The 14,739-nt window shown below is 25.8% G+C and overlaps 1 protein-coding gene across 1 annotated transcript; it reads right to left on the bottom strand.

The window, feature by feature from the left end:
• Positions 1 to 308: 308 nt before the first annotated feature.
• LOC112596696 lies at positions 309 to 2,061 on the bottom strand. Its single transcript, XM_025342465.1, has 4 exons — positions 2,021 to 2,061; positions 1,638 to 1,783; positions 1,466 to 1,563; positions 309 to 353 (listed from the first exon to the last, which is right to left on the bottom strand). The coding sequence occupies exons 1-4, from the start codon at positions 2,059 to 2,061 to the stop codon at positions 309 to 311; spliced, it is 330 nt and encodes a 109-aa protein (XP_025198250.1).
• Between the last annotated feature and the right edge of the window lie 12,678 nt (positions 2,062 to 14,739).

Raw genomic sequence — 14,739 nt, 5'->3', positions numbered from 1 at the left:
AATTGTCTGTACCCTGTTGGCCCCTGCAATTAGTGCAAATAATTCGACACTCTACTGTATTTATATTTTATACTGAGTTTCTTCGATGATTATATCATTGATTATTATTTCAATTTGTTTATAGAAGATGATCGTATACTCATGTGTATATTATAAGAACATAATATTTTTAGTCCACATCATATTATAGAAGTTATAAACGGAAATATAAATGTGGTAAAATGGTTTTAAACGAATTATTATACAACTATTTTGTCACTTGATAAATGTCAATGATCAAAAATACATTATTATATTTGTTAGTATTACTATCTTCTATCTCTAACTGGCATCTTATATACAGTAAATTCAACCTGAAATAGTGAAATATATATATTATATATGTGTATGTGTGTTTTAAGGACTGTTTGTATAGAATATATGAATAAAATATAACATATATTATGTAGAATAAATGCACATAAAATCAATATTTTTGTTTTTTAAACATAATAAATTATTATTTTTAAATAAAATCTTATACGTATACGTGAGCATAGGTCATTTTCTATTATCATGAGTTATTAGAATTTTAAGTACAATTTTTTTTATATAACCCATAATGGTAACTATATAGAGCTAAGATTTCATAATAAACACTAAATTTTACTTTTTTCTTTTATAATAATGGATGCTTGTTTTTGGTATTTATTTGTTTCATGTCATACTAAATATATAAATTTTATTTAAAAATTTTCACATTTTTAAGATTTTTCATTTTATTAATTTTTAATGGCATTTCTTCATTTTAAATATTTTAGGACATATCATATACATCAATTTAAATTTACAAATGTTATTTTAAGATTTTTATGGAGTTTAAATATTTTATTTATAGGTTTTACTATAATTCGCAAACAATTCAAAATTAATAAGTATTTATCTTGCATTTTGAAATATCATACATAATACAACTTATAAAAATACAAATATAATTTTTACTAATCATAGCAAGCCGACAAACCGTTTTTCAAATTATACTCGAAGATTATTTTACAAAAGTTAAACATTTATTATTTATAAATTATTAATAAAAATAGATATTAAGGAACTACAAAGTAAACCATACACAAGATATTTTGAGTTTATAATATTCACGTATATAATATAATGAATTGAATAACGTATCAGGAAGCTTAAGAAGTAAAGTCTTGAAAATGAATAGATATAGCAGAAATGTATCGTCAAACTGATCATGACAAAATGTCCCGGCGAGCGATTATTATAGACCTGCATGGGTGCAGGGCTATATATACGTATATATATATATATTATGACTGTATAAGCCATACACAATCCTCCGTCTTCCAAGGTTGTCCCATATAATCCTTTAAGGGAAAAGTAATATCTCATTTTACTATTTTTCTATGGTTTTATATAATCTAAAATCAACTGTAAAATAAATATAAGTAAATATATTATATACTTCAGGATCGAATATCCCCATTGATCGATCGTCAGATTCTTTTCCCAACGGACACATTACCGATTTTATACAAGTTTCGTGACACGTCAAAAAACAATCTGTACATATAAACAGAATATAATAGTGTCATTAAAAATGAATGCATCTGATTTAGATTTATAAGCAGATTTACTTTGACATTTTACAGTTTTCGTAAACGGCCATCTCAAGCAATTTCTACAAATTCTGCATTTTTTGTATATATTTTTTAGCTGGTTCAAAGCCTTTGTATCGTGGCCGTAATAACACATTTCTTCAGCATTATTCCCCGATTTTAAACTAAAAATACCATAGTTATCATTTTACTGACTATGTAGTCAAAAAGAATGTATGCCAATATAGAATAATATGATACATATATTATTTGTCGCAGCAATATTTTATGATACATCAATATACAAGTATACCCGTGCGTTTGAAATATGCTTTAGAGGACTTTGTGTTCAAAAACATATTTATGTATATCCATCTATTACTAAACTATATAAGGTGTATTTTTAAACATTTTACTCTTACAGGCGGTTCAGAAAACGATCGATTTGATTTTTGAATGACATTATATACCTAATATATTATATATTATGCAATAAATGTCCTGTAGCAGCAAATATATCGAAACTATATAATATATATACACAATTATATTAAATTTGTAAAAGTATTTATATTTTAAAGAAAAGTTCAAACTAAAAATTATTTACATCAATAATAATTATCGAAATAAAAATTACCTAACAATTCATATAACACAGCTGTAGTGAATACTGAATAGTACCTATATATACATTTACTATTTAGCCACGATATTATTATTATATTATTTAAAAACAACAATGTGCATTTTAATTTATTTTTCATAATATAATTCTTATATAATATTCATTGTTTGTGCGTGTATGATGTTCTTTTAATGATACACACAAACATCAATGAGTTAGAAATTATAATTAAAGTAACACTTAAAATTTAAAACTTATCAGTTATCACAAAAAAACTAAAACAATGTTTTATATATAAAATATACATATTATTATGTAAAAAGTGTATACAACGTTGATAGCATATTTGCATATATATATATAATACAGACAATACAGTGAAACCTCCCTTAACGGACACCTCCAAGGCTCCAAATAATAAACATTTTTATGGGTACAGGGACATTTTTACTACTTTCATGTAGGAAAACCCCTTAATACCGGTCACTCTAAATAACAGATACTATTATGGTAATTTAATTTTGATTTTGACAGTTTTATTTTTATCGTTAATATAGAATAATCGTAAAATGCCAATTTAATCTAATCTTACTACTATGTATTATAAATTATTAAACAATTATAGTTTGTCTTATCCGTCCATTATCGCGTCAATGAAATCATTTTTCAAGATTATGTTCTGTGAAGTTATCCTACTCGTATTTAGTTGTGTTTATGATTTCATCGTATTTGAACATGTTAAGTTGGGTTGCTATATGCACCAAGGTTTTAACCAAGCTAAAGTAACTAATTTTTTCATACACAATACATAATATGTAGAATTAATATTTGCATTAAAATAATACAAATTTATAATGTATTTAAATATCATTATTATAAATATTATATGTATACATATAAATAATAAATTTTGTACATGTGTAACTATTAATTTCTCCGAGTTATTTTCAAGAATTTACCCTCCCCCCTTCTGAATAGCAGACACCTCTAAATAACGGACAAAATTACGGCGACCAAAAGTGTCCGGTAATTAGAGATTTCACTATACATATTATGTATTCAAAAATCTCAAAACGTATAACTATTAATATTCGGAATGATGAACATTAAAGCTCAAAAAGTTAAAATTTGAAAATCAAAGAATTCCTTTTATACATAATATTATATGGTTATAAAATTACCTCAATATCATATTGTTTCTGGCATGTATAATAAGTATTTAATATTAACTTATCTAATTACGCAAGTTTAAAGTTATACTATATAGATTAATAGGTATAATATATCTAATCTTTACACTTCACTTAAATTACTTTTAGTTATAAAAGGTAATAAATCTTCGTTTTTCAGCAGTAATATAAATAATTTTTTCCTTTTGGCATTGGAAATATATACCTAATATTGTGCAATTGAATTATCATTATACTCGTACCCACTTGATATAAATATTAAATTTATTTAAATTATTATTGTATATTTTTTTTCAACTTTTTAAAAAATATGTATACTAGCTCCTATAATTATGTTTATTGCATTTAATTTTTGTTTATTTTATACTCGCGTAGTAAACTAATTAATAATATTATTAAGTATAACGATCAAGTAGGTACAATAGTTTACAGCAATTAGTAAGCTATTCTAAACGCTAAATATCTATTGATAAATATATATGTTATGTACTTATGTGTTGTCTATTATTAGTAAACCTTTACGAAAACTATATATATTATTTACTACTATAGACTATAGTACAGGATAGGTAGGTAGGTACTATATGTAAAATATTTAAGTATATAATATAACCATTAACCTCCTTATACTAATCCTCTCATATTTATCCTTATAAATATAAGTTTAAAAATATGTATATTTCGAAGTCAATTAATCTATAATAGTAATGACTAATAATTGCAAATAGACAAATCATATATTTACAACTATATATGAAAATATTTCATATATTTGTATCATATTTTAAAATTGGAATTTATTTTCGTTTTATTTGTTATGTATACCTATATATTACGGGCAAAATGAAAAATTTGTCATGTTATTTTATAAAATAGTCAGAGTATACAAGCAATTTATATGATTATAAGGTATAAATATTTAAACTACAACATAAATTTTATAAAAGTTAGTGAATTAAGTTAGATTTTATTTGTTATTCGCTTATATTATTACACAGTATTATTTGCTAATTTGATTACACACGTATTTTAAATATATTCACTAAACATAAAAAAGTTCTTTTCAAATTTATTTATTTTATTAAATCGAAAAATGTAATTGTAAAATATATTTAATAGAATTAAAATATGATGAATAAATTTCCCTCATTATACAAATGAATAATGATTCAAAAAAAAAAAAATTAAACTAAATGATTAAAAAATAAACTATATTAACAAAATATGACTTAATTACAATTATTTCTGAAATTGAAAAATTGATCGTCACATTAACCGAATGGTCCGAATGTTCCAGTTCATGGAAGTATTGCATGCAATAATAAATAAATTATAATAACCTAATACAATTTATTTTTATTCAAATTTGTAATAATAATATTAGTATATTTTAAATATACAAATAATGTATTATGAAATGTACCTATAGTTTATTATGGTTTAGACCAGCGGTTCTCGACTTTTTTTTTGTTCCGTACCCCTAAGTTTAATATTTTGCTAAATTGTACCCCTCATTATAATTTTTAAACTTTTTTACATAACTACTTTTAAAATATTTAAATAAAAAATAACAAAAATTTCTATGTTACATTCTATATACTCCATATCTATTAGATAAGTTGACGGTTAAGTTTTAATTTTCGAAACGAATTGTTTTAAATAAATAAATTCAACATTTTCCACCATTAGCCATTTTTTTTTCACGTACCCCTTGAGAGGATGTCGCGTACCCTATAGGTTGAGAACCGCTGGTCTAAACTCTAGACAATTATATATCTCATTATTTTAACTGCCTTATACACATCTTAGGGATTCTATAAAATGGTCGGGTATTGTGTAAAATGCCAAAATTTTCTACTCCGTCCATAAAATTTACATTACTCATATTGACATGTTATATCATATTTTATATCCGGTGGACGAGCGTTATAGTTGTACACACAATTTATTGATATATGTATACCTATTTACAATAAGCTAATCAAAAGTATACTCGTCCAATATTTTTTATTGGTTCAAGTCTTAGTCGTAATATATATTATGACGCAAACATCACAGACCACGCTGGTTGTGCAGCATTACCTCTATATTATATTATTATTAATATTATTGTATACCTATGTATACAATATATATGCGTATGCACGTCAAACGGAGATTCTACTTAGTGTTCGAGTTGTGTTGATAATAATGACCTTAGAGTTTATAATAATGTTATCAACATCTAGATGAACTGATGTCGCATGTATAATGCATGACCGCTTTTGTGAGGTTCAAGTACTGCTACTAAACACGGTGCGCAATGCTTGCTCGCGCGCTTGTGTGTGTGTGTTTGTATGTGTCGTTCCGCGCGTTTATGAATAATTAATGCATATTATATACACGTATACATTATACACAGAGTGACACGGTGTAAACACGAGGTGATATTTATATTTTTTTTTCAAAAAATCGACAATGTGTTTTACAAGGTGGCCCATTAGCATAAAAAAAAAATAATAATAAGTATAGTGCACTCGTATTATTATTTCGATAGAAGTCGCTGAACTTTATGGTGTGCACGCATTTGTTTGCATTGCTGGCAACCGTTTACAGACTGTACGTGCCGCCTATGCCCAAACTCAATAATAATAAAATATTATATATATATATATATATATATATATGTATTATATTCTCGTACATCATAATAATATGGCATACCTACTCATTATTATGAATATAATATAGTACAACGATACCGCCACTACACAGTACACACATTATTATACACAATATTAATGTGTATAATTATGTAAGACTATACGTACTTATTTATATACTGTATCATATGCAGCAGGTTGAGTTTTTAATTTTCTTCGAATTTTTTTTTTTAGCCTAGATACATTATTGGTTTGCTTAAACATATTAATATCATAATAATGTGATTCAATTTAGTATAGCTTGCTTGAAAAGAAATCAATAAAACTTACAGTCGCATTTAAATTTACTATGACATAATAGGTAGGTATACCGCTACCGCTGTAATAGGTAATTATTACTTTTTTATCTCTTAAAATACATTTGTGTTATCTTTTACTTCAGCTAATAGTTATTTGTTTTTAAATTGTATACATTAGTATTGCACTACATACCTGCTTGTATGACGTAATGTCCATAATAGTTAATAAGTTATACACTTATATATATCGTAGTATAGACACATCTATAATAATACGTAGAATAAAATAATATTATATATGGCTATACCGTATACCTACTTATATCAATATAATATACTTATGTGACTAGTTTATGATGTGGCCATACCAAATAGAGCTTAAAACTATTTGTATACGTTTTTAAATTGGATACAATTAGCAGTGTATTGTGTGTGCGTATATATATGTAGGTGTGTAAATACTAAACCATTTTTAATAATATACTAAATTAATGCTGTATACCTACCTATTTGTATATGCCTACTATTAATTATTATTTTATTGTTTTATTTTGTAGGACTTTTAATTTTTATATAATATTTAAAAACAAAATGTATTATTATACCGCCATATTGCAGGTTGTATGTATAGACTATAGATACAAAATTATGTAAGTACAATAAATATTTTCTTAATTATATTATTTAAATTAATTAGGTAAAAATGTTTCATTGTAATCCATATAGGATTTAATACACCTAGCATAATAATAATACCTAAAATATTACAATGATTAATGATCATACATTTTTTATGGAAACTTAAACCGTAGTATAAATACATGCACCTGCAGTCAGTATATCCACGATCCAGTAGCCACAAACAGCATTTTAATCGTATATACTACATGATGTCATAATAATATTTTACTATGTATATTGTATATTATATATATGTACTACATACACTGTACAATGTATAGTATTTGTATTTATATGTTATTATTATTTAGTACCTACATTTATTTATTTATACCTATACATTATACATAGATGATATCCTAAATGCATTTGTCATCTTACATAATATGTTCTATATTATCACATAGTTCCGCCATATAAGTATAATTATTTTTGATTACCTATAAATAATTTATAATAATAATGCTTTCGTCAGTCTCGTTTCATCCGTTAATTGTTACCAAATGATTCGGTTAAGTAAAATATATATTATTATATTAACATTTCCTTTCAATACTTTAATACCTATAATACGTTGATAATTTGTACTCACTATAATTAATAGTGTCTCATCTGATATTATTAACATCAAACCGTCTTATATTTTCCAATGTCACTGATACACCGTATCAGAGATAGACAACGTTTTAATAAATAGTTACTATACCAAGTAATATAAATATTGTATATTTTTAATTATAGGTACTTCTTAATAGATGAAATGATTTCATACAAATAAAAACCGTATTTTAAAATAATTAATAATTATTGCAGTCTGTAGAGATAGTCAAAACTCCAAAGTATAAAATAAAAAGTTTATCAGAATAAGTTAGACTTAGATTGAAAACAGATAATATTATTTTTAACGCGTATGTTCACTTTTTAACTTTAAAACACCTTGCTACATATTATTATTTTTTAAGATTTTTTAATTATCTGATTTAAGAATATTCCAACAGTCTGATTTGTTATATAATTGTGTGCCTTGAACTATGCAACATAACAAACGGATAGAATTTGTAAAGTTAAAACTGTTAACTTTGGTTAATAATAAAATTATGTTCTTAGCAATAAATATAATTGGAAATTGCCAAATGTTTAATACTGTACCTACAACTGGTAATAGTTATCATAGAACCTTCAGCTCAAAAAAAAAAAAATATATATATGCTATTCATACAATAATAAATTAGTTAATGCTCCTTAAACTATCTGATCATTGTTCTAGTATATCTACCAATATAGAATATGCTGTATAATAAGTAACTGACAAATTAATATGTTTACTTACTTTTCAACGTTATTTTTAAATAATTAAATCGTTTAAACATAAAACAATTTTTTTTTTTACATTTAAGCGCAAAAATTATATTGAATCTATTATTACACATTATATGGGTAAATAATAGGTATACTATATATATTATATGCACTATAGTGTACTCATAATAATAAATTTGAACGTATGAACTATATGTACCTATGAATTAAAGCCAGTTAGTGATAATATTAAAGAGCTGAGAGTATTCTGGTGTTCTGTTTAGTTATTAAAGTAATATATATGTAGTACTCGTATATAAAATATATGATTTAAATAGTATTGACAGTATGGTACATTGGTACATCATATTAAAACTATTATAAGAAAAATTAATACATATAGTATAGTATGGTGTGGTACTTGAAAATACTTCTAAAATTCTAGCTATTTATAATATTAAGTAGTTATGACTTGCAGAAACCTGCAGTTTAAACACCGAAACCAAAAAAGAATAAAACTTACGTAAGCACTATTTTGGCTTCTGTATAAACCACTAAATAATATTTAAGTAAATTAAAATACCCTGTAAAGAAGACTTTTATAAACGAGTTAGGATAATCCAATTCAATAGGATTAAATGGTAACCCGGTATAAGATGTCTCAAAGACCACATGCAGTAGAAATACCTATTGTTATTTATATTTACTAGGTATAGTTAATCTTCTGTACATAATACTATATATATAGTATAATAAAGTGAGAATTTATTTAACTCGGAGAACACTTTATTGTGAATATGAGAAGGACAAATAGCACAGTAGAAGATTATTTCAAATAATACTATATAAAAGTGCAATATGAGTAAGAAAAAAATATTACTTATAAATAAATTAAGTCAATTAGTAATGTGAAATTTATGATTTATAATGAGGAATTGCGTTAAACTTTTTTTCCTAAAGGGGCAATATTTTTCATTTAGTGGTCATTGTAGGGTTACGATATTTCAATATTATCGTTATCCCTCCCATAAAAATTGATGAACTTAATATTTCTTAAAACAAAGCATAAATAATATAAATTATAGTAGATTTTTGAAATTAATTGTCATCTAAATTATATTTTGATTATATGTACCAAAATTTAAAATAGTAAAAAATAATTTCTTAAGTCTTGTTATCTAGAAATATATATATAAAATTTTATATTATACAATTTAAATAAATAAAAATGTTATAAACATTTTCATTTTTAATTTCAATTTGTCAAATTATAGGTGATAGGCTTAGGGCATGTAAAACAAAATACATAAAGGTAGTTCTCTCCAGCTACAGTGTAGTACCGCATCTGGTGATGAGGTTCTGCCGGTTTCAGTATATATTCTACAAATGCTATTGTTTAGTATCGTCAGTTTTTTTATTATTAAAATTAGTGACGATTAGTAAAACATATAAATACATAAAAACAAATTAATTAACTAGTTGATAAATTTTTTAATTACATCATAGGTACTTATGAAATTATAAATATTATACGTTAATGTATTTATTTACATTAAATGTTGTTAAAATGTATTAATTTTTTGTGTTATCACAAGAGATTCAGGGTCGATGTTTATCTCAACGTGCCCATATTGCATAATAGTCATAATTTTGGCTATCAGCAGACTATACAACAGAAGTTAAGTACCTATTACAACTAACATTGTAACATTCCAATTTCCAAATGTATTATCGAATTATCAATAATAAAAAGCCAGTCGTAAATATGCAGGAGCAAGTATTATTGCAATGGTATAGGAATTTTCTAACCGTATATCTATTATAAAATAATATAAATCATAACCCTGTTTTAATAAAAAAAAATGACTCGATGAGCAAGTAGAATGAAACCGGAAATTATATCATTCCGGACATCCTTTCATATTTTAGCTTGACGCTACAGAAAATGTATTGATTTTTTTTGTGCCGCTTGTGTGTACGATTTTCATAAACCAGAAAACTCAAAGCGGGGTAACGTAAAAAGCATTTAATAACGCGAGTGCGTTTGTAAGGGGAAAAAGGTCCCGCACATGAAAACTGGCATTTATGAACGTTGAGATAAAACCTGCAGAGGGGAAAATGGAAAAAGTTTTATATTATATTATTATATATACGTTGTATTATATATATACAGTGATATACTTGATACAATATAATAAAAGAGGGCTGAATATAGTACGCAGTTTGTTACGCTCTATCGATAACAATGTGAAAATATGTGTGGTTTCTTGAAGGCGGATGTAATTATAAATTAAATCATAAATATATAGGTACTTATATATTATACTGCAGTATAGGTATGGAAAAAACGAAGTTTAATATTTTATTAACCGACTTTATAGTAAATGTAAAATAAAAATCTGTTAATTTATAAAGTAAAAGTTTATTATAGGTACCTATATTATAATTCTAATATTTGCAGGTATACAATAATATATTATATACGAATAAAAACTACATACCTGTACACTGAGTGTATCTTATGATGTTATACGTATAGTTTTTTTTAATGACTATAGTTATAAAATTTCAAAAAAATAAAAAAAAAAAATACGGTTTTTTTTTTAATTGTCAATTATCTTCATAACAATTTAAAAAATGTAAAGCACACAGTTTTAAAAACAGAAATAATCAACTTAATTTTATATAGATTCAGCACTTAAAGATTTTTTCCTGAAAACTTTGATTGTCTAATTATCAATTTTGGTTCGCTATAGTTTCTTTATAGAATCTTTAGTTTAGTAAATTAATTAATTAAGTGCATATTTTTTTATATTAGTATTATTTTAGTACAAATTTCACATATTTTATTTAAAATAAAAATTTAAAACAAAATGTGACATAAAGAATAATATTTTATAAATGTTATACAATATTTAATATTAATTATCTAGAAATTTAAATTAATAGATAAAAATGATTCGTTATCAATAATTAAATAATCTATCTACTATATATGTGTGTACCTATTGAAAAACATGTCGATAAAGAATACGCCGAATACAGTCAATATTTTTTATGTCGATTTCAAATGTACGAGTATGCTGAAAATTATTAGATAAAATAGCATATTTGTTCAATATTAAAATAATTAAATAAATAATAAATTAAGCTTTTAACATTTTGAATAAAAATATTCAACGAGTCAACATGCACAGTGTTGGGTGGTTATTTTAAAACTGTGCTGATGCTGCACGTATTATAATGCCTAAGCCCGGACTAGGAGGATACCAACCTATACTATTATTCTCAGTATAGGCAGATGGCAGCCCATATAGATACTATATAAAAAATACCACTTTTTTTCTCATTAATTGTTTAAAAAAAACTCAAGTATTTTATTACAAATTTGAGGCGTGTAGCCATGCTATTGCGCTATAGAAAAGTTTTTATACTGCAGTGATGGTCCAGACCTGGTAATGCCCACTAAATGCTAATCTTTATACTAATTCTCGAACAATAATAATAGAAGGAGTAATATTTATTTACTTTGAATAAGTAATGGAACAGTAATTTTAATATTTCAAAAACCAATATACTATTATACTGCTATTATATACTAATTAAATTATTAAAAACTAATATTATTTGTAGTTACCTAATTGAATAGATCGAGTGGGTAAATTTTTTACAAGTAAACTGATAAACTGCAATTTAATTCATATTAGTATAGCACGATGATTTAAAATTGTTTTAAAATTAATTTCTTATTATTTGGCATATATAGGTATATATATACTTTCAGATGATCGGTTGAAGTGGGTAAGCCGTGGGCCAAGTCACACACGCGGCGAAGGATAAAGACAACGTTTTCATCAGGCTAACGATGAAAATCTTTGCAGTTGTTCATGCGAATACCTACATTTGTCATTGAACAATTTCAGAAGTATTGTTGAGAATCGATCGCGCGAACAAAAACAGTCGGTATAATCACTACCGTTTTTCTTTAAAACCTATAGCTATTAATTATTACCCAAAATATCAAAATTAACGTACACAATTGTTGAGAGTATTTGATAGCGACCGGTAAACGCGTTATAAACGTAAGATAACAAAAAAATCCGAGCTATCTGTTTGGTAAACGATAAAATAAACGTTTTCAAACCTAAAGTGAACGCCACAATCCAGCGTAGTTTGGTCAGTTTAGTTCCAATAACCATAATCGTGATTCGTGTTGAGTTAGCTTATATTTATGCTACCTATAAAATCAGTTTACAATCACGGAGTTCCAGATTCCATTGGTATAGCCAAGGGGGGTTTTGGGTATTGCAAATTGTAATCCCCCACATTGATTTTTATTTAATTATTTAAATATTTTTAATTATTCAGTAAATTAACGATCAAAACAAGAAGACTATGCGATTAATGTAATGAAGTTCAAATACTTTTACATTATAAACAAAATAATAATTCTAATTAAAATACATATTTTAAATTACCTTTTTTTTTGCTTTCTATGTTTTGGCCAGCTATAGATTTTCATTTTCTAAAAAGTGGCCCTCTAGTAATTTTGAGTTGTCTATCCCTGCAGGTATATACCTAAACCTTAACCCCCATTCTATTCAAAAATTCTAGTTACTACGGGGATCAATGGTATAACTCTTTATGTATTGTTCTACGGTTAGCTAATATACCGCACCTCTATCGTTCACGATTTTCAACCTAAGAAAAGTTAGAATTTGTATAATGAAACTTTACTACATCGAATTTCCTCTACAATAAGCAGTTGCCGCTCTACCGTGGTATAGGTACCTACATATTTTTTACTATTTTGAATGTACTTAGACATAATATATATATATAATAACCTTATATACACATTTGCCTACTATAAATAATTATTTAGTGACCTGATAACCTTTATAGTTTTCATCATCGGTCGTTATAGTTTACTATATTAGACCTTACCGCATACGACTTTTTTAGTGATTTTGGTAATCTGGGTTACAGATAAATAAATTATGTTTTTAATAAGTCATGATTGTTTTTTTATTGTATTTTTACTGTTATATAGTGTTATAAATATATGTATATAATAAAAGTGTGAGATGCCGTATTTACTACGATATGTGGTTCGGCTGTAAACACCGACTTTAAACAAGCTGCATGCAGTGTTGTAAACTCGTAAAATTTTTATTGTTCCTATACTTAAAGTAGATATCTGTAGTTTCTATTTTATGCATCACGATGTGTGCTTGTGTGCATATTTATTTTGATTTAGCTGATTAAGCGATATTAAGAGATATTGTTCAACAAAAAAAAGTCTATTAGTAACGATGATATCTAACACTATATAAAATCCATTATAAAAGATAACTATTCCAATATACTTATATACCTACCTACTTAAAAATAGGTACATAATTATTATGTCCAACGAAAAAAAAAAATATAGAAAATCTCTGACAATTTATTCATTCATTATCGACTTCACGAGGATCAAATAAATATGTATATATTATTTTTTATATATTTTAACTGTATGAATTCGCTTTTAAATTTTGGTGGTTATCATTTTAATTTTTATATAGGTACGTTTTGTAATTTGTTTCTATGTTCGTGTTACAAATACACGTATAAATAGATAAATAAAAATAACGAAAAAGAAAAAGGGAACTCCATCAATCGCTGTTCCTCAATTATGCTATCGAAAATTCTCATTTTTTCGTTACAGTGTGCGTAATGCAGTATAAATCCGATAGAGTACGCTCCTAGTACATGTGAGTATGTATGTGACGGAATATGCGCCGCGGTAGTATTGGCCAACAGATCAACGACGGCGTGCCTGTTCGCGTCGACGCACTAAACAAGCAGTCTCGGATCACGCCCAACGTCCCGCCCCGTTCTCAAACTGGTCGACCGTCCCGTATTTTTATTTATTCACTTCCCCCCCGAGACCTCGACCACAACTAAAAACAATTTTACCAGGAAATAGTATATACCAATAATGAACAATCCTTCAAATTAATCAGAAAGTATATTATTATTAGCGCAGGTAGATGAGTAAAGCAGTAAGTAGAAATCATAAATACAACGAATTTAAAAAAATCTAATCTTTACCACTGATCTTAGTAATTTTTGAAGTACGTTAAAAGTATTAGATAATGGAAAAAACTTATGAATATTTATAATTGTATTATATAGTTATTGTACCTATAGGTATTTTAGGTATTTAAGACAGAGATATATTTATGTGAACATTTTTCACACAAGTCTTCGCACACTATAGCAATGATAACTGATAGCGTTAAACTTCAGCCATATACAATTTACTGCTATACAATTATAGATGAAGTATCGTATACACACTATACACCGCTTACACCTATACCGTCACTACTGCAGTGCGTGATCTTCAAGCAGCGA

The sequence above is a fragment of the Melanaphis sacchari genome, unplaced genomic scaffold (genome assembly GCF_002803265.2).
Source record: "Melanaphis sacchari strain LSU unplaced genomic scaffold, SCAv2.0 Contig33_pilon_pilon, whole genome shotgun sequence".
NCBI classification, from domain to species: Eukaryota; Metazoa; Arthropoda; class Insecta; order Hemiptera; family Aphididae; genus Melanaphis; species Melanaphis sacchari.
The sequence above is the reverse complement of the archived record's forward strand: the minus strand, read 5'-3'. Positions and strand labels throughout refer to the sequence as shown.